This window comes from Oncorhynchus mykiss, chromosome 26, assembly GCF_057628025.1.
Source record: "Oncorhynchus mykiss isolate SJ-2025 chromosome 26, ASM5762802v1, whole genome shotgun sequence".
NCBI lineage: Eukaryota > Metazoa > Chordata > Actinopteri > Salmoniformes > Salmonidae > Oncorhynchus > Oncorhynchus mykiss.
The window spans coordinates 23,340,001-23,364,580 of NC_143047.1; the positions used below are offsets into that span (position 1 = coordinate 23,340,001).

General features: G+C 41.8%; 2 protein-coding genes across 3 annotated transcripts in view; one reads left to right on the top strand and one right to left on the bottom strand.

Moving 5' to 3' along the window:
- The window catches only part of LOC110506646 (growth arrest-specific protein 2), a 17,374-nt gene extending 2,601 nt beyond the window's left edge, over nucleotides 1-14,773 (top strand). For both annotated transcript variants that reach the window (XM_036963699.2, XM_021586423.3), the window contains exons 2-8: nucleotides 2,003-2,231; nucleotides 3,098-3,207; nucleotides 4,705-4,846; nucleotides 6,941-7,004; nucleotides 7,131-7,656; nucleotides 7,923-8,030; nucleotides 13,184-14,773. In XM_036963699.2, coding sequence (XP_036819594.1) covers nucleotides 2,021-2,231; nucleotides 3,098-3,207; nucleotides 4,705-4,846; nucleotides 6,941-7,004; nucleotides 7,131-7,656; nucleotides 7,923-8,030; nucleotides 13,184-13,396 — 1,374 coding nt within the window. In that variant the 5' untranslated portion in view covers nucleotides 2,003-2,020 and the 3' untranslated portion in view covers nucleotides 13,397-14,773. The remainder of the gene's footprint in view (nucleotides 1-2,002; nucleotides 2,232-3,097; nucleotides 3,208-4,704; nucleotides 4,847-6,940; nucleotides 7,005-7,130; nucleotides 7,657-7,922; nucleotides 8,031-13,183) is intronic.
- On the bottom strand, nucleotides 14,682-24,382 carry LOC110506647 (transmembrane protein 178B). Its single transcript, XM_021586424.3, has 4 exons — nucleotides 23,674-24,382; nucleotides 19,050-19,163; nucleotides 18,433-18,570; nucleotides 14,682-18,031 (listed from the first exon to the last, which is right to left on the bottom strand). The coding sequence occupies exons 1-4, from the start codon at nucleotides 24,074-24,076 to the stop codon at nucleotides 17,784-17,786; spliced, it is 903 nt and encodes a 300-aa protein (XP_021442099.1). The 5' UTR covers nucleotides 24,077-24,382; the 3' UTR covers nucleotides 14,682-17,783.
- Nucleotides 24,383-24,580: the final 198 nt, after the last annotated feature.

Consider the following 24,580-nt stretch of genomic DNA (forward strand, 5'->3'; position numbering starts at 1 on the left):
TAGTACCATATACCATAGTATTTACAGTAGTATTCTTGCGGACTGTAGTGTACTGTAGTATTTACTGTAGAGTTTTTGCGGACATTACAGTAGTATTTACTATAGTGTGTTTGTTTTATTATCTTTGACATAGAAGTGGAGGCTTTCTTCTTCAGGAAACCTTCTAGAGAAATTCTGAACGGATAGTTCAGCGCTTCTGCTCTTTTCTAAAACTTGTAGGGAATACAGTATATGTTCTATACTTTTCATGTATGTTTCTCAATTATGGGTGAGACAAATTTTGAAATAGGGAGGGGAATGGGCATGGTATATGCAAATTAAATACTGTAGTATTTACTATAGTATTCTATAGTATACTACAACATTCTATAGTAGGTACTACACATGATAGAAGGATACTACGGTGTGTATTATAGTATTCTACAGTATACTACAGTTTATTGTAGAATTCTATAGTAAACTGTTGTATTTTTTCATGTGGGTGTCTATGTGACAGCATGACAGCTCCTTAGTCAATATTTGAAGACAATAGGACATTACCTTGAAATTATACTGTTTGCACATGTGTATGCTATCAACAAATGCTATTTTCAGTACAATTAGAGTGATGGCTTCTGTGGGGGTTACGTCCCTGTCAGCAGTCTTTTTTTTACCTTCCGATAGTCTGTGACTTTAAACAGAACTCACATTTTCTTGGCAATTGAAATGAACGTGACATCTGAAGTTATGTACTATAGAATCTGGGCATCTTATGGTAACAGTGTTTGTAACAGTGTTTCTTGAAGTTGACCAGTATATTTTCTTCAGTCCTTTTCTGCAACCCCGGTGCATGTGTTGTTTTCTGTGGGGATTATGGGAAGCCAAAGCATGTCTCTGCATGGGGTTGGCCTTTATGATGAATACTTGTCTGGAAAGAGGAGAAATGAGGCATAGAATAGTGCCAGGGGATTGGCTCTTGGCTTTAGATGTTTGTCTATTAAATCCTTCCCTGACATCAGTTACACTAACAGTTATGACAAAAGGTTGGTGCGTGTGTGTTCATGTTTGTGTGAAGATGTGTGTGTATGTAGGCTCTGTGTGATCTCTTGTCAGTACGTGTATTTTGTATGTTTGTGAATACATGGTCCATAGTGTTTGTGTATGTGTTTATTGTGTGTGTTAGTATGTTGTCTGTATGTGTATCATCCATGCTTTTGGTTTCCACACTGAAGACCATTACGAGTTTTACCTGTGCCAAAACAATCTCCTGCCCGGACCTCCACCAACTCCAGACCTTTCCGCTCATGTGGGAGTCTGGTGGACAGTCCTCCTACTGTGCTCTGACTCTCATAGCCCCCCCCCCCCCCGACCTGGCCCACGCTTGGCTCTTGTCTCAGCTGTATGCCCCTGTCCTGGCCCCTGCTCTGGGAGGATGGTGTGGAGTGCCCCTGTCCTGGCCCCTGCTCTGGGAGGATGGTGTGGAGTGCCCCTGTCCTGGCCCCTGCTCTGGGAGGATGGTGTGGAGTGCCCCTGTCCTGGCCCCTGCTCTGGGAGGAAGGTGTGGAGTGCCCCTGTCCTAGCCCCTGCTCTGGGAGGATGGTGTGGAGTGCTCCTAGGCCTGGTTAGGGTCAATGAGAGTGTTCCACACCATTAGATTTACTGTCAACTGAACGAGAGGCTAGAGCTTGTTTGAGTTGGGTTGAACTCTTGCTGTAGTAGGCTATTAAAACTTTATACCGAATGGCTGTCCTGATGTATACAACTAGAAATGGGCAGAAAATATTGAAACTCCAGGAAAACGTACTGTACCAGAGGCTGACAGACAGGTCGACGCCCCTCTGACAAAGAGCTGATTTACAGATAGAAATGCCGCACCACAAATAAGCTCTCCAACTCCCTCTTTTGATGTGACATATTCAAATGTTGCAAATCTAGAAAAGTGACAATACTTTTCTCAATACAAAAATATTTGAAATATGAATTAAATATAATATTAACAGCTTCTTTTCCTCCTGTCCTGCAGGTAAAAGAGGAGGGAACCATGAACAGTCCGGTGGAAACAGAGGACGACCAATACAGTCCAATACATCTCACTGGGCTCGGAATATGTTGCCCCCTCAGTCCCAAACAGCACCACAATGGGCCTGGTCTGGAGAGCCCACAGCAGTACACCAAATGGCTCCCCAGCCGCCACGAGGCCAGCCTGCTGCCCATGAGAGAGGACCTGGCTCTCTGGCTCAACATGTTTCTGGGTAGGATGACTTTCACATGGTTTTTATGTTGTTACGAAACACCTGCAACAAACCTGTAACCATCTTGCGGTTTGGGGCTTTTAAAACACTTTTAACAAGGAATGTGTCTGAACTATGACTAAGATAATGTGATGCATTGGTTTAGCTCAATTCTTGTGCAACATAGGCCTATTTTTGTCATTTCTGAACATCAATAAAAATGTCACCCAATGACATACAGGTTATGTGAGGACATGAAACTGGATCATACTTTTTATATTGGATAATGGGGACATAGCTATTGGTTGGTGTTCTGAACTGGAAAGGCACACATTAACCTAAATCCTTGAAATACTCCTGCATGTCTGGTCACTGAAAGGAGCCCTGTTAAGATATTATTGGAAGGAAGTCAGGAAGGGCCTGAACATGTCACAGCCTGTGTGTGTCTGTGTTGGGGAGATGACTAGATAATATCCATCACTCACACATAGGGATCGACTTGCAACAATGCAAAGCCACACATAGGTATTTTCTAGGTCTACAACCAGGAAGTTTGCATGAGAATGACGTCGTTAATAATAAAGTCCCATTATCTCTTATCATTATTCACAAATAATGCCGGAGCAGTATAGTACATCTGTGTCATCACAGTGAGTAGTAACCTCAGGACAAAAACACCTGTGTAATGACATATAATGCCCTACACGATCAGTATGTAGCCACTATATAGTCACTTATCATGTACAGATTTGTTTTATTTTTTTTATAAAACTGTGTTATTAGATGTAAAGCACACAATGATGTAAGACAACTATTTGATGTCAAATGGGCTCCCCTTTCTGTGGCCTGTTTAGCATGGTGTTGGTGACTGACATTTCTCACCACAGACTCTGAGGTCACGGCTGACAGCCTGATGGACAGGCTGGATAATGGGGTTCTGCTGTGCCAGCTGGCCGAGGAGCTACAGGAGAGGATGATCCAAGCCAGCAATGGCAAGGTAACATACAAACAGATATGACCATAGACAGCATACATTACATGATCACATTTAAGAAAATTGATCTTTCATCAACTTACTTATGCCATACAGATGTCTGTATTTCAGTGGCTCAGTCTAAAGATACGATCTGCAATTGAGCTGTCTCTGGTGTACATTTGGTGTATTTTTTAATTATGTTGAAACCTAGCCATCACTTGAAAGTAGACAATAAAGGACAGAATGTTTCACTGAGAGTCTCTGGTTTTGAAGTCACCATCTGTGGTTCTCCTCACCCCTTCTCAGAGTGCTGCTGATACTGATACTGACTGAGAACTGCATAATGCCACGCTTCATTGTCATTTTTGAATTGCGTTTACTAGTAACTGTTTCCTAAGTTCATAAAAAAATGACTCAATATTGTTTAGAATCTTACACAGAATCTGCCCAAGTGCTGGTTGTTGGAGTTACTTTCTATGGTTCACGTCTGACTAGACATTTGGAGGGAATTTAATTAAAGGCCCAGTGCTGTCAAAATGTGATTTTCTTGTGTTTAAATACATTTCCACACTATGAGGTTGGAATAATACTGTGAAAATGAGGATAATGAGGAAAATGCCATTTTAGTGTAAGAGCTGTTTGAAAAGACTGCCTGAAATTACAGCCTGTTTTGGTGGGATGGAGTTTTGGCGGTAAATTAGTTAATAGAGCAATAACAAAGATAATTCCAAACCTCCCTGGCATTAACAGTTAGTTTTCAGTTTTCCCCTCTCCATTCAGACCACTCCCAGACAGTCCTAGCAAAATTCTTGCTTGAGAAATAGTTTTTTTGCTAAAATGCTATTTCTGTTTCTTTTTGAAACTGTTTATGGAAAACTATTACAGTGAGGTACTTAATTGTTATCCAAAAATGATTTGATATTGACATAAAATTGGCTGTATTGGGCCTTTAAGAAAATAATTGATGCCAAGAGGATAATGTAGTGGGATTGACCCCAAATTGTTCGGGGATTGACCCCGAACAAAGCAGTTAGCCCACTGTTCCTAGGCTGTCATTGCGAATAACAATGTGTTCTTAACCGATTTGCCAAGTTAAATAAAAAATCAAATAAAAAATAGAAAAGAGCTGTTATTAATAATTATAATGCACTAATTATACCATGTTAAACAATTGAGACATGGATTGTGTATGTGTGCCATTCAGAGACTGAATGGGCAAAATACAAAATATAAGTGCCTTTAAACAGGGTATGGTAGGTAGTAGGTGCCAGGCTCTGTCAAGAACTGCAACGCTGCTGGGTTTTTCATGCTCAACAGTTTCCTGTGTGTATCAAGAATGGTCCACCTCCCAAAGGACATCCAACCAACTTGACACAACTGTGGGGAACATTGGAGTCAACATGAGCCAGCATCCCTGTGGATTTTGAAGGTGTTCTTAATGTTTGGTATACTCAGTGTATTGAGCTGAATCGGAGTATTGACACTGACTTGGTGATTGTCCCTGTGTATTTTCCCCAGACCTTCATCCGTAGGGTGATTCATTGGCGAGCTGATGCTACTTCTGGCTCTTTCTTTGCCCGGGACAACACTGCCAACTTCCTCTACTGGTGTCGGAAGATTGGTGTGGATGAGACCTACCTGTTTGAGTCTGAAGGTTTGGGTGAGTGTCTACTTGCTTGTCCATCTCCGTCTGGCACTGACAGGACACAAATCTGTCCTTAAACAGCCAATATCCATCAAGTTGTCTAAGAGAGAATCTGTAAATCTCTGTCAGAGTCAACCAGATTAACTCATGAACACTGAAATGGTGTGGCTAATTGGCAACAGACCCTACAGTTAGTTCATTAACACACTTCTGCCGATTCTAATCTGTGCTAAGGATGTGCGACGTCCAGAGATTTACCAGAGATAATCTTATTGAGAAACAGTACACGTAATACACGTCACAAGAACATCTGCTTTTAAAACGTTCCCGGCCCCTCCTATCCCATCTCTACTCTCATCCATATACAGTATATACTCTCATACACTCTTAACAGACCATGGGAGGCCTCTGGCAGTAGTCTCTGGAATGGTTTCTTTCTTGTGCCTGTTCTGGATTAGTAGCCTGTCCCCTGTGGAAAGACTGTTCTGTGTCCCATTGTCCTCTTCTCTGTCCTGTAGAAGCATGGAAAACACTCCAGTGTCACCTGTCTTTGTCCTCCACTGACTTCCTAGCTTTGATCTGTGACTGTCACTATGAGAAGGCCAGCCATGCTTCCTCACTAGCTGTAGAGGATTTAGCGAGTGGGTGAGGGTTTAAAGAGAAGGAAAGAGACAGATGTTCAGGTGGAGTTGGAAAGCAGGTCAGCTCACAGCGCTAGCTGACTCTGTACCCTGAATAGTGGGATGATGTATTTTCTTCTGTGACTTGGATTGTCTTGTCTTAGGATCATGTATCACTCATTCACCTCTGTTTCTGTTCGATGCCTTCAGTACTGCGGAACATGGGAGACTAGTTATAGCATTTTGACCACATTTAGTGATATTAACTGTGTGTGTGGTATACCTATTCCACCTGGGCATGTTCCTGCATGGGCATGCATGACACTGAGAGAGTTATTGTGTAGGTTTAACTACCATACACATCAGTTTGCCCCCTAGTCTGACTAAACTGGCTTATTGGTGAATTGCACTCAGAATGATAATTTTTTTAATATGTTTGACACAGGAATTTTAAAGTCATTCATACTGTATATTTTCATACGTACGTAATTGCTTAAATTGTTGTACTTCAACGTACAACTAACTACATGTAAGTGTATAATGTGTATTTGTGGCATTATGTCTGCTCTACTCTATTCCTGCTTTCTTTCCTCCCTCTTCCCTGCTGCATCCCTGGTGTAGTGATGGGTTTACAGAATAGAGCAATGACAAGGAACTTCATTGCCAATTTCAAAGATCAAAGGTTACCTATGGACACAGTCGGGAGGTTTGTCCAATGTGTCTCACATTTGAACTATAATACCATAACTCTTCCTATTTTTTTGGTGCTTTGGTGGTGCTTCCTTTTCATGTTAGGCTACTGAGAGAAGTTGATTTCACTACACAGTATATCCATGATTCCTTCCCCTCCAAAACAAAACCACACCTTCTGTCACAGTGAAATGAAATGACATGTTTAGATCAAGATATGTTTTGATAAGTATTTTAATCACTTTGGAGAGCCTGACTTTGAAGACTACGGATGATTACAGGCATTGAGCGTGCTGTGTTAAGCCTGCATGCCCAAGTTTTCTTTACACACGTGTCTGGTGCCTGCAGGGATTTGAGTTCAGCTTCAAAGGTAGCTGGGCTCTGGAGAAAGGCATAACCCCTCCTGAGTCCTCACTGACATTCACCCGTATTCAAAATGCTGCTCTTGTTTTCATTTTCCTCACAGATAATGTCCTGTTATATCTTTGCAAGCATCTCTTTGGCAGCTGAATGATGCCCGTTGTTAATCGGTAGCATGTGTGATGTTTGTGGTTCTTGAAATGTAAACACATTGGTTTGATCTTTATTCAGTTTAGTCTGTGTGCCTCCTGAAATTCAAATAGCGTGGTGCAGGATGAAGGTTGTTTTTTTGTGTCCTGACATCCTGACAGTCTGTATGGTTTGTCAAGGGCGTTCATGTAAACGCACATTTAGCTGCTGTTCATGTCCTCAGGCTTTATACATTAATATGACAGTATTTGTTTAGCCATCACATAACTTGTGGGTGCTTTATGGACAGTGCTCCACAAACAACCTTGGGAGGTGTGTCTCTGTCTTATGGAGCTGGGAAGGATTTCAGCCAGGTGAGTTGTCATGACTCTGTGTACATCATTCACTCAGAGACTTGCACAACTGCGCTTTTCCCTGTTCACGGAATCTTTCTTTACCAACCATCTAACAGTCGTGGTGTCTCACTGACTCGCTCTCAGGTATGGTGTGGAGCCCCCAGGGTTGGTGAAGCTGGAGAGAGAGATAGAGAGGGAGGAGGGAGGGTCTCTCACCCCATCGTCACCTCTGGCCTTCCCCTTCCCCTCACCCACAACTCTTCCCTTGATCTTACCGCTGCTCCGTGTTCCTACACCCCCTGCTTCTGTATCCCCACCTCCCAGTGCAAGCCCACCCCCTTCTCAAGCCCCAGTAGACCCTACTCCTCCAACTTCCATCTCATCCTTGTCAACCACCACTAGCACAACTTCCACTCAAACCTCATCTGTTACCACTGTCACAACCTCCACTCAGACCCCTCCCACAACACCAACCACAGATCCTATCTCAGCCCTGAGCCTTACAGAGACCCCTGTCTCCCCCTCTCCACCTCCTCCTTCACATCCTCCACCACTGCCGTCACCTCCATCACAACCATTACCCTCTCCCTCACCTAAGCCCAAGGCGCATCGTCCAAGCAAATCATCTGCTAAGAAGACGCCAAGCACATGCAACATGTTGGATGACATAGTAAGTACCTACTCTCAAATAGGCCTAAAGTAACCATTAATTACCCATCAATGTAATGAGAAATACAGTAGCTAATCAGTGTCATCTTGCCCCACTGACTGATTCGTAGGAAAGATCTTAAGTATTGACCTAGTCTAGCACACCAGACTTCCTCTCCAATTGTTTAGCAAACATTCTTAGCGGTGATAATGCTGGTAGGTATAGCCTACGGGTAGGAGGAGGTTGTGTCTTTGCTTGCTTTATCTGAGATATGTTTTGTGTTTCAGGTGAGAAACATTATCGAGGACTCGCCATGCAGCTGCCCCACTAAGTTCCCTGTGGAGAAGCATCCTAAAGGATGCTACCGTGTCGGGGAGAAGGTCCTCTACGTACGAGTATGTCAAAACCCCTTCCTTCACCCTAATTGTCGGGGTTAATAAACCTCAGGCAGTTGCGTGAAACCATGGAAGTAGATTATATTTATATTGTTCTATACAGCAGTGAGTGATATCATTTATAGGACACATACTGTATGGACATAAACATTCATTTAAACCAACAACCACATGAGGAAATGTAACGATTTAATTTGTTGGTATTGACTTAATACAAACATATTACATTCTTTGCATTTCCTTATGTGTTTGTTTTTTAATCATGTGATATTTAAGAATGTTGATTGACATATATTGAGCAATGAGGGTATGTTTGCTGCACTAAGCTGCAATAAGTGGGAATCTATAGAGAAGGACTTGTTCCAGGCAAAGCCCCATGGGATACAGGGTTGCTTGGCAACGGTAGACTGAGTTCACACCCTCTAATGGGAAAAATGTATTATTAAAACATGCCCAGGTTTGTATTACTTGATTTGTCCTAATATGTATTGAATGTGTCTTACAAATAAGTTATTCTATATTATTTTGTTAAACAAAAAGTTCAATCTTAGCTATAATGTAAACTTAACATTTATACTTGATTAAATTCAAAATACACATCTTACTCAGTTGCTCCATATCTAATATATTCTGAAATGGACTATTTAATTCCATAGTTAATTTACCAATAATTGGATGGGGTCGCACTCTATGGGCTCAACGAACCAGAAATGCATCAATTGCTTCCTCAGTGGAAGCTTTCCCTATATGGCCTTGACTGACACTGTAGCATCGTCTGTCTGCTGTCCACACTGAGCTGACAGACCAAATCGTACGTTGTTTCTTATCTTTTGGGGACAATTGGTCACCAACAGAAGACTGTTTTAATGCTCAGTTAATCTCATTGAAATCCATTGGCTTAGAATTTTTTACTCAATAACAGTGTGTGATTTAGCTGTCTTTGTCAATAAGCTGACACGCTGAGTTACAACTGCACACCTATTTTTCTTCCCTGAGCAACAGACGCCTTATTTTTACTGCCCATTTAGATATAATGGCTGCCTTAGACTCACGGAACACCTGTTTCTCAGTAATAGTCAAATGTCTAACATGGGAAAACATGCCCTTGCGCCACATCAAAGAAAATGGAGGTCATAAAAATGGATAGCCAAGGGATGTCGTTGGTTTACGGGCAAGTTCAGTGAGGCTGTATGTTTAGGACGAACATTTACAAAATGGAGAAATATGCGTACCCTGACGGTTTCATGGTAGTTTCAGTGTTTCTCGGCAGCCAAGGTCATATGACTGGGGTTTGGTTGCATGTGAAATGTTTGTCTGTTGAAGCTCTGTATTTTTCCAGATATTCCAGATGCCCTCCCCTTAACACACTTTGGCTTATTTTAGTCTTCTGTGGTTTCCTGAGCATAACTGCTAATTACAGATTTAATTACAGCAACATGGACTTGTGCCAGGCTATGTTACCGTTTTCCACTTTAGATTGTCTGTGTGCCCAACATCTCCATCTTAACTGTTATTACTGTACAGCAGCATGGACTTGTGCCAGGCTACGTTACCGTTTTCCACTTTAGATTGTCTGTGTGCCCAACATCTCCATCTTAACTGTTATTACTGTACAGCAACATGGACTTGTGCCAGGCTACATTACCGTTTCACTTTAGATTGTCTGTGTGCCCAACATCTCCATCTTAACTGTTATTACTGTACAGCAGCATGGACTTGTGCCAGGCTACATTACCGTTTCACTTTAGATTGTCTGTGTGCCCAACATCTCCATCTTAACTGTTATTACTGTACAGCAGCATGGACTTGTGCCAGGCTACGTTGCCTTTTTCACTTTAGATTGTCTGTGTGCCCAACGTCTCCATCCTAACTGTTATTACTGTACAGAGGTATTCAACCGTGGGTCTGCAGCCCATGTACCGCAGGGTGTCCAAAAAAAGATAAATAAAAAATACTATAAAAAAGTGATTGTATTTAATTTTATTAATTCAATGTTTTTAAGAATATCGCTAGCGGCCTCCCGGGTGGCGCAGTGGTCTAAGGCACCAGAGATTCTGGGTTCGAGCCCAGGCTCTGTCACAGCCGGCCGCGACCGGGAGGCCCATGGGGCAACGCACAATTGGCCCAGTGTCGTCCGGGTTAGGGAGGGTTTGGCCGGCAGGGATATCCTTGTCTCATCGCGCACTAGCGACTCCTATGGCAGGGCGCAGTGCACGCTGACCAGGTCGCGAGGTGCACGGTGTTTCCTCCGACACATTGGTGAGGCTGGCTTCCGGATTGGATGTGCATTGTGTCAAGAAGCAGTGTGGCTTGGTTGGGTTGTGTTTCGAAGGACGCATGGCTCTCGACCTTCGCCTCTCCTGAGTCTGTACGGGAGATGCAGTGATGAGACAAGACTGTAACTACTACCAATTGGATACCACAAAATTGGGGAGGAAAAGGGGTAAAAAATATATATATATATATAATATCGCTAGCAACAACAGAATTAATGCATTGTGAATTACAAAAAAATAAGATAATATATATATTATTGTCATCCACACCAGAAAAGAGCATATCTTATTTTCTTTCTAATGTCGCCTAATGTATGATGGGGGTCCCTGGGTTGGCGGTTGCCTAGGAGGAGGTTCCTGGGCAAGAAAAGGTTGACGACTCCTGCTGTACAGCACTACCTGTAGGATACACAGTCCTTTCTCTCAATCACAAAAAACACACTTCTCTTCTCTGTATTAATAGAGCACCTGTGAATGTGTGGAGTGATGCCCTGATAACCCCTGTATGTCTGTTTGGATGTATGAGTACTGTGATGTTTGCTTGGCTTTTTAAAGAGCAGAATCTATTGATTACTAAGACCAAGTCATTAGTGGTGTGATTTAATCAGACAGGTCATTGAAGCCTGGCCTGGTATGACACCCACTCTCTCCACTGGAGATTTTTCAATCATGCTAGCCCTGGAGGGCTCCATGCAGCATTCTCAGCTGTAGAAGAAAGGAAGGCCTTTCTTCTCCAAGCCCAATTAAGCACCAGGCTTTATAGCAGGGATGGTAACTGTGTCTGGCACTGAAGAGAATGGAGACATTAAAACCTTTCACAATATCATCTCACTTCCATTACTTCCTATTTCCATCAGAACACATAGGAGCTTTGTTTGGTTTGCTTTATATTTTAGCAGTGGTCTGACTGCTATAAAAAGAAGACATATCCCCATTAAAGCAGTTCTATGGGATTCTATGGGATTAGTTCTATGGGTTCTATGGGTTCTATGGGATCACCTAAAAGGAAAAAGCTGTTTAATTTCAGAATAAGTAGGGGATGGTGGTTAGGTTATACTAAAGTCACTGCCCTTTTTGCATGTGACAAGATCCTCCCGTAGAGTGAGATACATGAGAATTTCTACAATACAATTGCTCCATCTCTCATGTAATGACCAATGCAATCACAATAATCTTTCCTCAGAAGGGAACGGTTTAAGCATGGCCCCTAGTGGATGATGGGTGAAGGCCTCTTCCTCCATTATCATTCTCATGAATCTTTCAACAACAAACCCTGAGGAGAGAGAATCAATAGAGCTGCCAGGGAAGGAAGACACAGGGGAATCCAGCAGTCAGCTTATGGGCTGTAGTAAAGGCACACGTGTGCGGGGGCAGGGGCTGTTAGAATGAATCTGATTCTATAGAAGAAGATGTCTGCCGCAGGGGGTTGTGTGCACAATTCCTAAGAAAGTCTACTTGCATAATTCCACTATGTGAATATTGAGTTTTGAGAGCCATAACAGTCATAATGTATTTTGACTAGTGTTCTGTTACATATGCAATTAATTAAATACAGTAACCCAAATATATTTTCCTCATAGAGCTCTTGAAATATAGTGTTTTCGAGAGACTACTGAAAAGACAAATCCTTATAGCCTACAGTATTTTATCCCACATTTGTATGGACAGCCCTAACCTAAGGTTGATGAATGGAAAAAACATAAATAGGTGTTTCCCTCCCTCCCTCCCTCCCTCTTACCCTTGTGTTCGTGTGTTATGTCAAACTTGACCCCGCTGTCAGCAATAACATTTTAATCTGCCGGTGGACAGCTGAGGCAAATCACGTTTCAGGGTCTTCTTGGGTTGGTAAATGAAACTACCAGGCATTGTCTGGGTGCACGTGGTTGCTTGTGTATGTGCGTGTGTGTATTCACTTACACCCCTCCACTGTCCATCTCGCCATTAGTATGCATAGTGGAGGACAGGAGGCGTATAGCAGGGGTGTAAATCTGCTTGTATTATCACATTCTTAATGGTTCCATAATGAAGGGGTTATGGGCGATAAGGAAGGAGGGGGTGGGCCGGTGTTGACAGGACGGATGGCCAGGCAAGGCCTCTTGGGAATCTAGATGTCTGTGTGGAGCTACAGCTTTGTAAAGAGACAGCGGTCTCTATTTCGCTGCTTTAATTTTCTTACAATCCGACTGTATTATTTGAGAGCTGTTGCCATGGTAGCGTCAGCTTTGCACCAGACCAGCGGGTGATGTGTAGAGGAAGGTGTCTATGCAGTAGTTGTCAGAGGGCTTGATTTAAAAAGTGCTGATGTCTGTGTTTGCCTGCTATCACGGGTATTCTAAGTGTAACTATGTACATGGTGACTTCACACCAACATACCATTTATGAATGCTGTGTGCGTGCCTCCGTGCCCGTGCGTGCCCGTGTGTGCCCGTGTGTACATATCTGTGGATTAGTCCACTGCATGTGCTCAGCTGGCGTCATGAGGCAGTGTTTCATTTGGCTTAATGAGATTTTGACAAAGATGTCTCTTTCTATGGCTCAGAGATCATTTGACTTTCATGAGAGCTGTTACACAGGCAGAAGGAACTGGTCAATATTTGATTGGAAGGGTATCTTCTCTTAGCTCAGGGGGGGTCATACAACGAGCAGTTTCAGTCTGGGGAGTGGATCATAACATTTTCCAAGGTTACTATGCCTTGGCCTACTTGAAATCAGACATAGGTAAAGTGCGATTCAAAACCAAGCTAGGTACTGAGCAACAAACAAGTACTTTTGTTGTGATATGGTTGAATTGGTTAAGTTGCTCAAATAGAATAGCAGTCATGGGTTTTATTGTACCTGCTGTTTCTGACTATCCCCTCCATCTTGTTCTTCCTGTAGATGCTGAATGAACGTCATGTGATGGTGCGCATCGGGGGAGGCTGGGAGACCTTGGGATGTTACCTGCTGAAGCATGACCCCTGCCAGAGTCCACCGGTCACCCCGGTTAGGACCTGTCGGGCCAAAGGAAAGTCCCCCAACATGAAGGACTTCTCACCACTGTCACCAGACAGCTATATGGTGGTGGGGGCACACTACCATGCCAAGAAATAAAACATGAATCTGTTCAACCATAACAGATAACTGACACCACAACCTAGCAATGAAGCTTCCTGGTTATTCTGAGCATATCAAGGTTTTTTCTGGAGATGTATAGGTTGGGTTTAGTGGCTCACATGTATGTAGAAAGGTATATTTTATCATCTAAAGGATTTCAACAAAATATGGTGTTATTTTTAAGGTTAGTTTGAAAAAGTGATCTGTAAAAATCTATCCTGTAGTCTTTAAAAGAGTTGATCCAGAATGGCTAGTATAGCTGAGGGGTAATGGTGTTTATAGTTGTATTTTAATATATTGGATGAGGGCTCATCTCAAGACTGTCCAGTCATTTCTCTATAAGAATTGCTTTATTGTACTATAAGATATTTTTGATAGTACCCTGAGAGAAGACGATATAGGGATCATTTATTAAATGTTTATTTTTCAGTATTTTCAGTATATTTTGGAATGTACTCTGATTGAATATCAAGTAATGACATCACATTTTTACCTTTTTTCATGCCCATGCAAACTATGAATTTATCTGTAGTCAGTTGTTTGATGGTTAGCTACTACCCTGCAGCCTTGACTCTTCCTCAGTTGCTAGAATAAACATGACTGAGGACACAGCCAGAAAATACTCAACTCTCCTCTAGGTGGCATCGTGTCATAAGAAATAGATGATACAAGCAACACCTAGCCCAGGGTTTCTTAGCATCTATGGCTGCATTTAGACATGCAGCATAATTATGATATTGTTTTGACCAATCAGATCAGCCCTAAAAATGATCTAATATTGGTGGGGGAAAAATATCAGAATTGGGCTGCCTGTCTAAATGCAGCCTAATATTATTACAGGGAATTCATCCACTGAGGTCCACTTAAAGTAAGTCTAACATTTGGACTAAATCAGTGTCAGCTGACTAACTGACAGATGTCAGCAACATCCATGTGATTGTTTTTAAAACCTCATCAATGCTGTATTAGTTTGGAGAATGAATATGTGCTACATACTGATGAAAGACAAACTGAGATGATGGTTGTTTTTTTTTAATTGTCAAATCATGGCATTCGTGTAATTCCTCTGAAAAATGTGCCACATGTCCAACCAAAACTTTACTGCAGTGGTTGCAAGAACCATAATAGCCTATTTGATTATACTCTCCATGAGTGGGAAATAGTGTAGATGTAAACCCAGATGGGCAGTACACAGGAAGATGTTTACCTAAGCTCAGTGTTTTTCTGTTGTGACATAGACATCTAGAATACATGAAATATACAGACACAGTTGACTTCAGAATAGTATGTTAATTACATTTTATTTCAGTAAAATAAATTAGATAAAAAAATGGACAAGTTTGAATACATTAAAAGAAATGAACCATAATGATCTCATGCAAGACTATAATGTCTTTTAATCGTCTTTCTCCATCCTCGTGGATTGAACCAGTATAAATGACTTGTAGAAAATCATAGCAGTGCTACTTAAAGAGGTGCCACTTGAAATTGTGGCATTTGTACACAGTGTCCCACATTGCTCACACTGAACACTTTCCAGTTCCTCATGAAACAAGAGAAGTCCCACTAAGAGAACTATTTTGCTGTCACTTTTGCATACAAGTTGTATATTGTGCTTACCCCTTCTCTCATTCTTTTATATGTGGCCATTTTACTACTTTTTCAGCATTCTTGGTACGCTACCAAGATATTTCTCTATCAACCGGTTTAGCAACAGAACCTTTATCATTTTTCAAACAACACAATTGCAATAAATGTATTGTTTATTGTAGCAATTATCCATGCATTCAATACCATTGGCCAATTTAGAGATCTAAGGGACAAAACCTGTACATGTGTGTTGATATAAACTGGAGGAGAAGACTGTGGATGAGCTCAGAATGGCAGCAGAACACCACCAATATCCACAACTCTTTTACAAGTCTGAGGTGGTGCTACATGTAGTAACAATGTTGGGATGTTTCACTTTGTAGTCACTTTGAGGCAATGTTTTTATCTACAGTCAAATACTAATTCACTGGAAAGGTTATAGCTCATCACCTCACCTCATAACACTGCTGGAAAAGTGTCACAATGAGTGCCTTTTTACATATAGGTAACAAAACAGTGTTACTTGAGTACCCTGTACTCACAAAATACATCAATTCCATCTTACCTGTAATTCCATCTTAATTCATGTGCAGTGCTAGCCTCCGAAGCCTGCCTGAACACAGACCTGCCACAAACAAACTCCCAACATGGCCTGAGTTTCCTCCCAGAACCTTTATGTAATACACACGTGTGCTTGTATAATTATTACACCTCTCAAGTCTTGCGAGAACTGTGCACTTACAGAGTACATTAATCAAATGTTACCCAAATGAGGGCCTTTTGACCTCTCCTTGTCTCTACGAATTGCAAACAGGACTCTGCAAAGGGCCAGTAAGACTGCCTGTTGCCTGGGGCAAAAGTGGCACTGAAATGAAGAAATGGTGAGCTCCCTCAATTCATTCAGGAAAGTGGTCGACTCAATAGAGATCCACACTGAAGTGACGCAGATGATGCTTTAACAGGACATCATGTTGTCTGCTTACAAGATGCCACATTATTGGTCTTGTCTCCAAGAGACCTAAGCTGATTCCTAGTTTCCCCTACTGAGGAAGAATACAAAGAACAGCTATGTGCAAGAGCAGACACCCCTGCCTCAAACGTGAGGAGAGAAGGATTGGTAGACAGGAAAAAACAACATACCAGTGGTATTACTGATGTAAACATGATATTAAGTATGACTTTTTACAGCCCTACTGCTCTCTCAATGTAAATCTCAACATTACCCATTTTCACTTACAGAAGATTATTAACAGAAATGTTGTGTTGAATAAGACATGGATTCAATGATAAACTTTAACAGAAGCTTTGGGAATCTATGCTGTGCAAATACCTGCATTTTGCAGCAATTCACACAAACCAAATCACTTAATGCATTGATACTTGCTACAAACAATGTGTTGTGCTATGTGAAGGTTTTTGTGTAAGAATACATTAAATGCAAGTCCAACACTGGTGTCTGCAGTTCAATTCCTGCCAAATCCAAGACGGCAGGTATTGTCACTTATAACTGTAAATGACTGTCTGTCATTGTTTCTAAGTTTGAATGTGTTACTAGAAGGTTACATTTTTTTTCATTGAACCCCATCCTTCAACATACAATATTTACTGTTCCTTAAAGGTCCAATGCAGATGTTTTTATTTCAATATCAAATAATTTCTGGGTAATAATTAAGTAGCTCACTGTGATAGTTTTCAATTAAAATAGCTTCTTAGCAAAGAGCAATTTCTCAAGCAAGAATTTTGCTAGGACTGTCTGGGAATGGTCTGAGTGGGGAGGGGAAAACTGATCAAACAGCTCTTACACTAACATGGCATTATCAGCATTTCACAGTATTTTCCAACCGCATAGTGTGGAAATATATATATAAAACACAGACAAATCACATGTTTGACTGCACTGGACCTTTAACTGCCTCTGCTACTCTCAAACAGTACTTAATGTGCCTTGCAATCACTCTTATTATTCTAATCATGAAGCATACAATTTATTCCAGCAAACAACACCACTGAAGACCCAAATTGCCATTGTTACCTCGAAACAAACAGGGAAAAAATCTTATTCAAGAGTTACTTTATACAAACAATGACCTGAATGTACATAGAGATGCATTTGTACATACTGAATCATAGAAGCGCTGAAAGATTTGCTCTTCAAAAGCGCAGTTCTGTATTTTATCTTGCTGTTCCACCCCTGCCATTTCCATGTTGTGCTCTTGGTCCTCTGCTGCAAGAAGCAGGTTTTAGGCTTAAACTGTAAAGTCCTTCCTAGGGATAATGTATGACATCAGTCAGCTGATTCAAAACAACGGACAGTTTATGCCAGCATAATATTTTGTTGCGAACAATAACAAACACAGTACAGACCAACCGACTAAAAGAGGAATGATGACAGGATGCTCTGCCACGTTTTCTTGTTTGTTGGATTGTTCCATTTAGAGATGCTTGTTGTTTCTTTCTAAGCTTTTGGACTGTGTTCTGTGTTGTGTGTGTTAAAAGAGAGCACCATTTTAAGACAATTCCTCTAGGCTGCCATAGAGTTAGTAGTCAAACGTTTAACAACAAAAAGGTCTTGCCATGTCTGTGTGTCTTAGATGTACAGTAAATAGTACAGTTTGGTATGTCTTTGCTCTGTTCTCCCATGTACAATTTCACTGGTACACTCATGATTCAGATGGACAGAGGTGGTATGGACAGGGAAGGTGATGAGGTGAGATGGTGGTTGGACAAAAACGTTGGACAAAGTTGGATGGGTGTTGCTTATTTGTGCGCTTTGTGGGCCAGTCACACAGTCCCATCACACGGTTCCGTTCTCCTGTCTGGGCTTGTGGACGGTTGTACGGGAGGGGGTGCTTAGGGATGGGGCCAGGGTGCACAGGAAACCAGCCAGCAGAGTGAGGCCTAAGCCCCCCCAGGCACAGAACATGGACCAGCCGTAGCCATGGCTAATATCCTCTGGGAGGCCATACATGTAGCGTGGGTAACGTGACAGCTCAAAGTTGATGCCCGCCACACACGTACACAGGGAGATGATACAGCACGTTCCTGAGGGAGGACAAGGAGACAAACGGAAATGTACGGGATTCACAGCAACTTCAATGAACTATATACGGTATAATGTCATTCCTATGTTGGTAGGCCTAGTGGGTCAGCCAGACAATAAATGGTAACATCTTCACACTCCATTTACAGAGATGTCATGATTTATTGTACATCTTATTATATAAACCTATTTATATAAACCTACACACACACACACACACACACACACACACACACACACACACACACACACACACACACACACACACACACACACACACACACACACACACACACACACACACACACACACACACACACACACACACACACACACACACACACACACACACACACACACACACACACACACACACACCAAACAGAGAGGAGACAGCACTTACCTCCCATGAGAAAGAGTAGGCCAGCTACATACTGCATGAGGTCATGCTGCTGACAGCAGCCCAGCACTCCGATAATCCAGCCAAACAGGATGATGGACACGGCCATGCCCACAAAGCCAGCCGTCATCCTGCGTAGATCTGCACCAACAGACACACACCTCCGTCATTTTAGTGGACAAAGAACAGTGGAGATCAGAGCAGGAGGCCCAGTAGGATCTACAGCATGCACAGCACAGAAATGCAATGTCTGCACAATCATATTCACGGCATATGATACATAGAATATTCCTGACACAAATAGAGCCATACACCCTTGCAAATCCCTGTCACTTCCTTCATAGAACCATGTAATCTTCCTTATCTTTTTGAAGGATATCAAAACTAGAGAGGGCGAAAGGGAGGGGTGAACAGCGATAACAAGAAGATGAAATTGCTCTCAATGGCCGCCACTTTAAATGTATTTGATCCTGAGATAACAGTTAGAGAGAAAGAGAACTAGAGAGATAGACAGAGAGAGAGAAAATGATTGAACACGTAGAGTCCAGACATACTGTACAGCCAGTAAGACATCCATTAGATAGACAGACAGACAGTCAGACAGACAGGCTCAGACTTACGGAGTGCATGCCACTCATCCTGACGGATGGTCTTGGTGATGTTGATGGGTAAATTTCGCGGAAGGATGGAGGAAGAGTAGTGATACTTGACTGGGATGCACCGCTGAATCAATCCTGAAGAAAAGAGTTGATGATTATGATAGAAACACAGTCTTGATAAGACCTTGATAAAACAGGCTGCTTTGGAGACAATAAACTCAACCACACTGAATATGGTGACTCAGTTAAGCATGTAGACACTACAGTAGTTCTAAAAGAGAAAAATTGTTATCAGTCCTTTGTGTCACTGTGAATGATGTCATCGTGCAATATCCTCAGTGTGCCTCTCAAAGTGAGAGACAGCTAGCTGTGATTCAGAGCAGAAACAGCATCCGGCATCATTCATGTAGATCAGCCTCTAATTATCTCTCCGTGCGAGGTGGGTATCCAGACCAATTATAACAACAGGAAGAGACGAGTCTTGCATTGCTGTTTCATCATATCACTCCAATGAGATAGACCACCTATGCTCAAATTATTGCAAATATCTTCACATATTCCTGGATGTTGTGTACTGTAATCAGTTACTTGTTTGATCAGGGAGAAGGGAGATTTATGTTGGAATATGTTCATGACATGGTTTTGTAAGTGTGGAAGAAGACCCCTGCCATAAAGCCTAGTCAGTCACCATGAATGGAAAAGGCTATATGGTTCTGGCAAAAACAAGAGGAAGAATCAAAAAGGAAAACATGAACTAGTGTGAATGTTCAAAAAAGGGTTTGACAAGGAATAGCATTGAGTTCACTCAGTTCAGAGTACGGAAATACATAATTCATTGTTCTCATGTTCGGTGGGGAAGCACAATATATCCAGATGAGCGGTGAGACATTTATGTCCCATGACTACTTCTGCTAAATCTAACATTGTGTGAGCCTCAAGACCAAGAGCTATGGATGGAGATCAATTTACTTAGCACTTGCTCAGCAGCAGATCTGACTACCTACTTGCTAATATTATTTGATACATTTTAGGTCAAAGGCAGCAAAAACAAGTAATCAAATGTATTGACGCGCCAAATGTGATAGAGTTGTCAAAAGTCACAGTGTGAAGCTCCACTCTTAGAACACCTGGACTTCAGCTGCAAACATTCAGCTATGTGAAGCTAAGGAAGTCAAAAGTACTGTATGCAGGCTCAAACATGGAGCCAACAGTTCACACCCTGATATGGAACTATAGCAGCCTGAGAGAAGAAATAGACATTTCTGGATTGGGTTCCATGTCCCAGTTACTGAGGAGAATCTATAGTATTGGCCAAATTAATCACTTTCAATGTGTTGTGGTCTCATAGTGTGGTGGTAGCCAGATCTGTTTGTGCTTAAGCCAACTCATCTGTCATTTGTTTTCATGCCATAGATGTAGCATTGCATTACAAACATATCTGGCTAGTGGCTACCCCCTGGTCCCACCAGGTTACTTATATCAGTATTACTGTGATGGTGGTATACAGACTTACTAACTTCCCTTTAGAGACACTTTAAGGTTTGAGTTGTGAGGTGTCTGCAGATACAGACCAACTCATTATTCTGATAAACAAGGAAGCAACTAGAGAGAATATCATGTTGTCCAGTGGGCCTATGTGTTTTAATGCAATTCAACCTGAGGGTGTAGTGGATATTGTCGTCAATTTATGATATGCTACAGATTACCTTATTCTTTCAAAGAAATCAGCTCACTTTCCCACAATTCTGACAACAGTTACCGTTTACCTCAGCATGAGGGTCGTTCCACCAATTCGGTGCCTTTTGAGATGTGTAACTTCAGGATTATATATTTATTTGCTTTCACCTAATTGTAACATTCTGTCATTAAGACCACATGTTCAACTTAATAAAATAAAAATCTAAAGTAAAAAATAAATAAATGGCTGTAGTAAGTGCCTAATAAGTGCCAAATAAAGTAACAGGGTTGACCATAACAGGGTTGAAGTCAGCCATACATCCACGTATGACATGGGGAATGGAAGATTGTTGTGCGAAACAGAGAATGGCAATTAAATGCAAGCTACACCCAAAGAAATGACATTGTTAAAACATTTCTAGGGTTGGCGTGATATGCTCGACCCGCTCAGTTTTCCACAACAAAACAGGCAAAAAAAGGGGAGCCAGCTCACCTGCTTTTACACTATGATTTTACTATAGATGGGATGGTTGTTTAACAAAATGCATGCACAGCTATGGGGCAAAGCAGACAGGGTTGGCTTAGATTGTTGACAACACGTAAACTATATTTCCTCTCCATAGTTTATTGAAAACAAATACATTTGAACAATGAGCACTTACTTGTTGTTTCTCAAATACATTGTTACAGTTGTTGGTTAGCTAGCCTGTTTGGGAAAGGCGTGCCGCTAGCGGGACAACTCGAAAACATCCAGTAAAATTGCAGAGCGCGAAATTCAAATTACAGTATTATAAATATTTAACTTTCATAAAATCACAAGTGTAATACATCAAAATAAAGCTAAACTTCTTGTTAATCCAGCCACTGTGTCAGATTTCAAAAAGGCTTTACGGCGAAAGCAAACCATGCGATTATCTGAGGACAGCGCCCAGCACACAAAACCATACAAACATTTTCCAGCCAAGTAGAGGAGTCCCAAAAGTCAGAAATAGTGATAAAATTAATCAATTACCTTTGATGATCTTCATATGGTTGCACTCAAAAGACTCCATGTTACACAATAAATGTTTGTTTTGTTCAATAAAGTCCCTCTTTATGTCCAAAAACCTCAGTTTTGTTGGCGCGGTTTGTTCAGTAATCCATTGGCTCAAAGGCGGTCACAACAGGCAGATGAAAAATCCAAATAGTACTAGTAAAGTTTGTAGAAACATGTCAAACAATGTTTATAATCAATCCTCAGGTTTTTTTTTATTTTTATAATCAATAATATTTACACCGGACAATAGCGTTGTCAATATAAAGGTGCACCAAACAGCTCTAGGACTTTCCACTGTCCACTCATTCAAAGTGGTCATTCTCCTTCATTTTTCAGAATAAAAGCCTGAAACAATGTCAAAAGACTGTTCACATCCAGTGGAAGCCATAGGGAACGCAATCTGAGTCATATCCCTTTATATGGTGGATAGGCTTTCAATGGAAAAACACCAATTTCAAAATAATGGCACTGGATGGATTCTCTTCAGGTTTTCACCTGCCATATAAGTTCTGTTATACTCACAGACATTATTTTAACAGTTTTGGAAACTTTAGAGCGTTGTCTATCCATTATATGCATATCCTAGCTTCTGGGCCTGAGTAACAGGCAGTTTACTTTGGGGACCTCATTCATCCAAACTACTCAATACTGCCCCCAGTCCCAGAAAGGCTAGCTAGAAAATTTGAGCCATATTGGCATAGACATGACATCAGTCAAAACACCACATGGCAGCTTGTCATTGTTCTTAGCTGGCCATCCAGAATAACAACACAGACTTCTGCCCCATTGAATCGCGAACATAGTTTTTGTGATGTTGTCAGCTAACCCATCTATTAGGGACTACGGTTGAAAATTAGCCTGCTGGCTAAAACCGTCACTTTTACTGAAAGATTAATGTGCACTGTCCCATTGAATGCACTGTCCCTGTAAAAATAAAATAAACTCAACTCAACTATTAGATGTTTAATGTTTTGAAAAATTAACTGAGCTCTCGTTTTTATATGGTGAAACTAACCCATGAACATGTCCTCTAGGCCTACTCTGGACAGTTTGAATCTGATTGAATACATTAGGAAAACATCCTGGTAAACAAACACGCTATAATTTGTGGGGAATTCTCAAAAATATTCAGTGTCCAGAATTTCCTTGAACGAAGGTACTGTGTTTATGCTAACATTAATGCTGTTGTTCTCTCATCATTTGTCAGAATCTCAGAGTAGTCAGGCATGAACGCCTCGTGGCATTGCACAGAAAGCCCTGCTGTCGTGTGTCGGACGAGGCCGTTCTGCGAGAGTTCCATGCACTAAGATTTCCTCTCTTACAGCTCAAAATTCCCACGAAGCAGGATGTTTATCAATAATTCAGTCCTTGGTCTTCTCTCGGTCTCCCCCGTGACAATCGACGCATCACCCATAACACATTATCTAGTATTTTAATGTAACAGATGCCAAATGCACTCAGCAAAATCGAACAGTCCAAATAGCACCTGAGACAAATCGTTTCGCTTTTACAAGGGAAGACCCCCTTCCTCCGCCATTGTGTGCTCCTGCTAGGCGAACGGACTGGGCGCAAAGCCTGAAAATAAATTCAGCACCATGGACAGCGGTGTACACACAAAGCGTAAAAAATACGCAAGTGCCACGTCTTCGGCGTCACGTACACGACTGGCATTTCCATCTAGATTATTTACTGATTATTTATTTGCTACTGTAGTTTACAATTATGAACAAAAGCCCCTCTTGTAAAATATTATTATGGCAACGGCCCTACAGTGGCAGTTAGGAGCATCAGTTAATCCCATGCCCATTGTATCAATATGATCGTGTTGAGTTTGGATCTGAGGATCTGAGCATCATGCTTACACTCAGTGAGCAGCATCAGTACCACATCACACCAGGGCCTGATGTAGGCTATTAGCTGTAGCACCCTTACCTTTATATATGAGATCCTCTGTCTCCAGGTCAAATCCATCTCGATGACACTTTCTCCAGAGCCCAGAGATGGTTGAATTGAACTGGCGACTGCAGTGGGACTCCATAGCTGACGCTGCGGCCAGAAAGTGCCGTTTTTCCCTAATAAGAGGCTGAGCTCCGGCAATTGGACTGTTACCTTTCCTTTCAATGCCCTTTGGGGGCATCTGGAGGGGGAGGTTGCTATTTGAGATATAGATGTACCCCGGGTCGTTTCTCTTGTTGGCGTAGTTTTTACACCTTTCTCGGTGTCTTCGCGCATCTGTCTCATACCAAAAGTCGGTGCAGATTGCCATGGCTAGCAACCCCAACGCACAGAACGCTAAGAACAGCCCACTGCTGGTTAAAATTTTCATGGCGGCCATCTTCCCCACTCGATGGAGAGCCCAGACAGTCGCGAGAAGAATCCTCGGCTGCCGTGATGGTACCCCGTGTCAAAAATCCCGACGGCGCTCACACCCTCATGGAGCTCTGGACAGCAAACATGATGGACGCCCCGGTTCTCTTGGGCTAGATGCTGTCTATTGTTGTCGTGCGTCCCGGCAGATGTGATGATTTTTCCACCATCTGTTTTGGTACTGGAAAGAGGAGAGGGGATGGATGGCGACCAATGCTGCGAGGAGTGGGTAGTGATGCAATGCACTCTCTCTCCTCTCGGGTTTCAGTAGGATGGGAAGAAACTAAGCACTGGCAATATATCTCCTGGAGGTTGTTCAATAATAATAATAATAGTAATAATACTAGGGGTAAACATGTATGATTGATCAAATACGAATACATTGTGTTAATATACTAATTCTATCATATGTATTATTAGTAGTATTATTGTTATTATTTGGGACATTGTGATCTGCTACAACTGTAAGGAC

What these genes read in the sequence shown, in the direction of transcription:
- LOC110506647 (XM_021586424.3), bottom strand. Translation starts at nt 24,076, where the DNA reads ATGGCCGCCATGAAAATTTTAACCAGCAGTGGGCTGTTCTTAGCGTTC. An exon ending in AGAGGATCTCATATATAAAG is followed by an intron (nt 19,164 to 23,673) that starts GTAAGGGTGCTA and finishes TCTTTTCTTCAG; the next exon opens with GATTGATTCAGCGGTGCATC. An exon ending in CCTACTCTTTCTCATGGGAG is followed by an intron (nt 18,032 to 18,432) that starts GTAAGTGCTGTC and finishes GTCCTCCCTCAG; the next exon opens with GAACGTGCTGTATCATCTCC.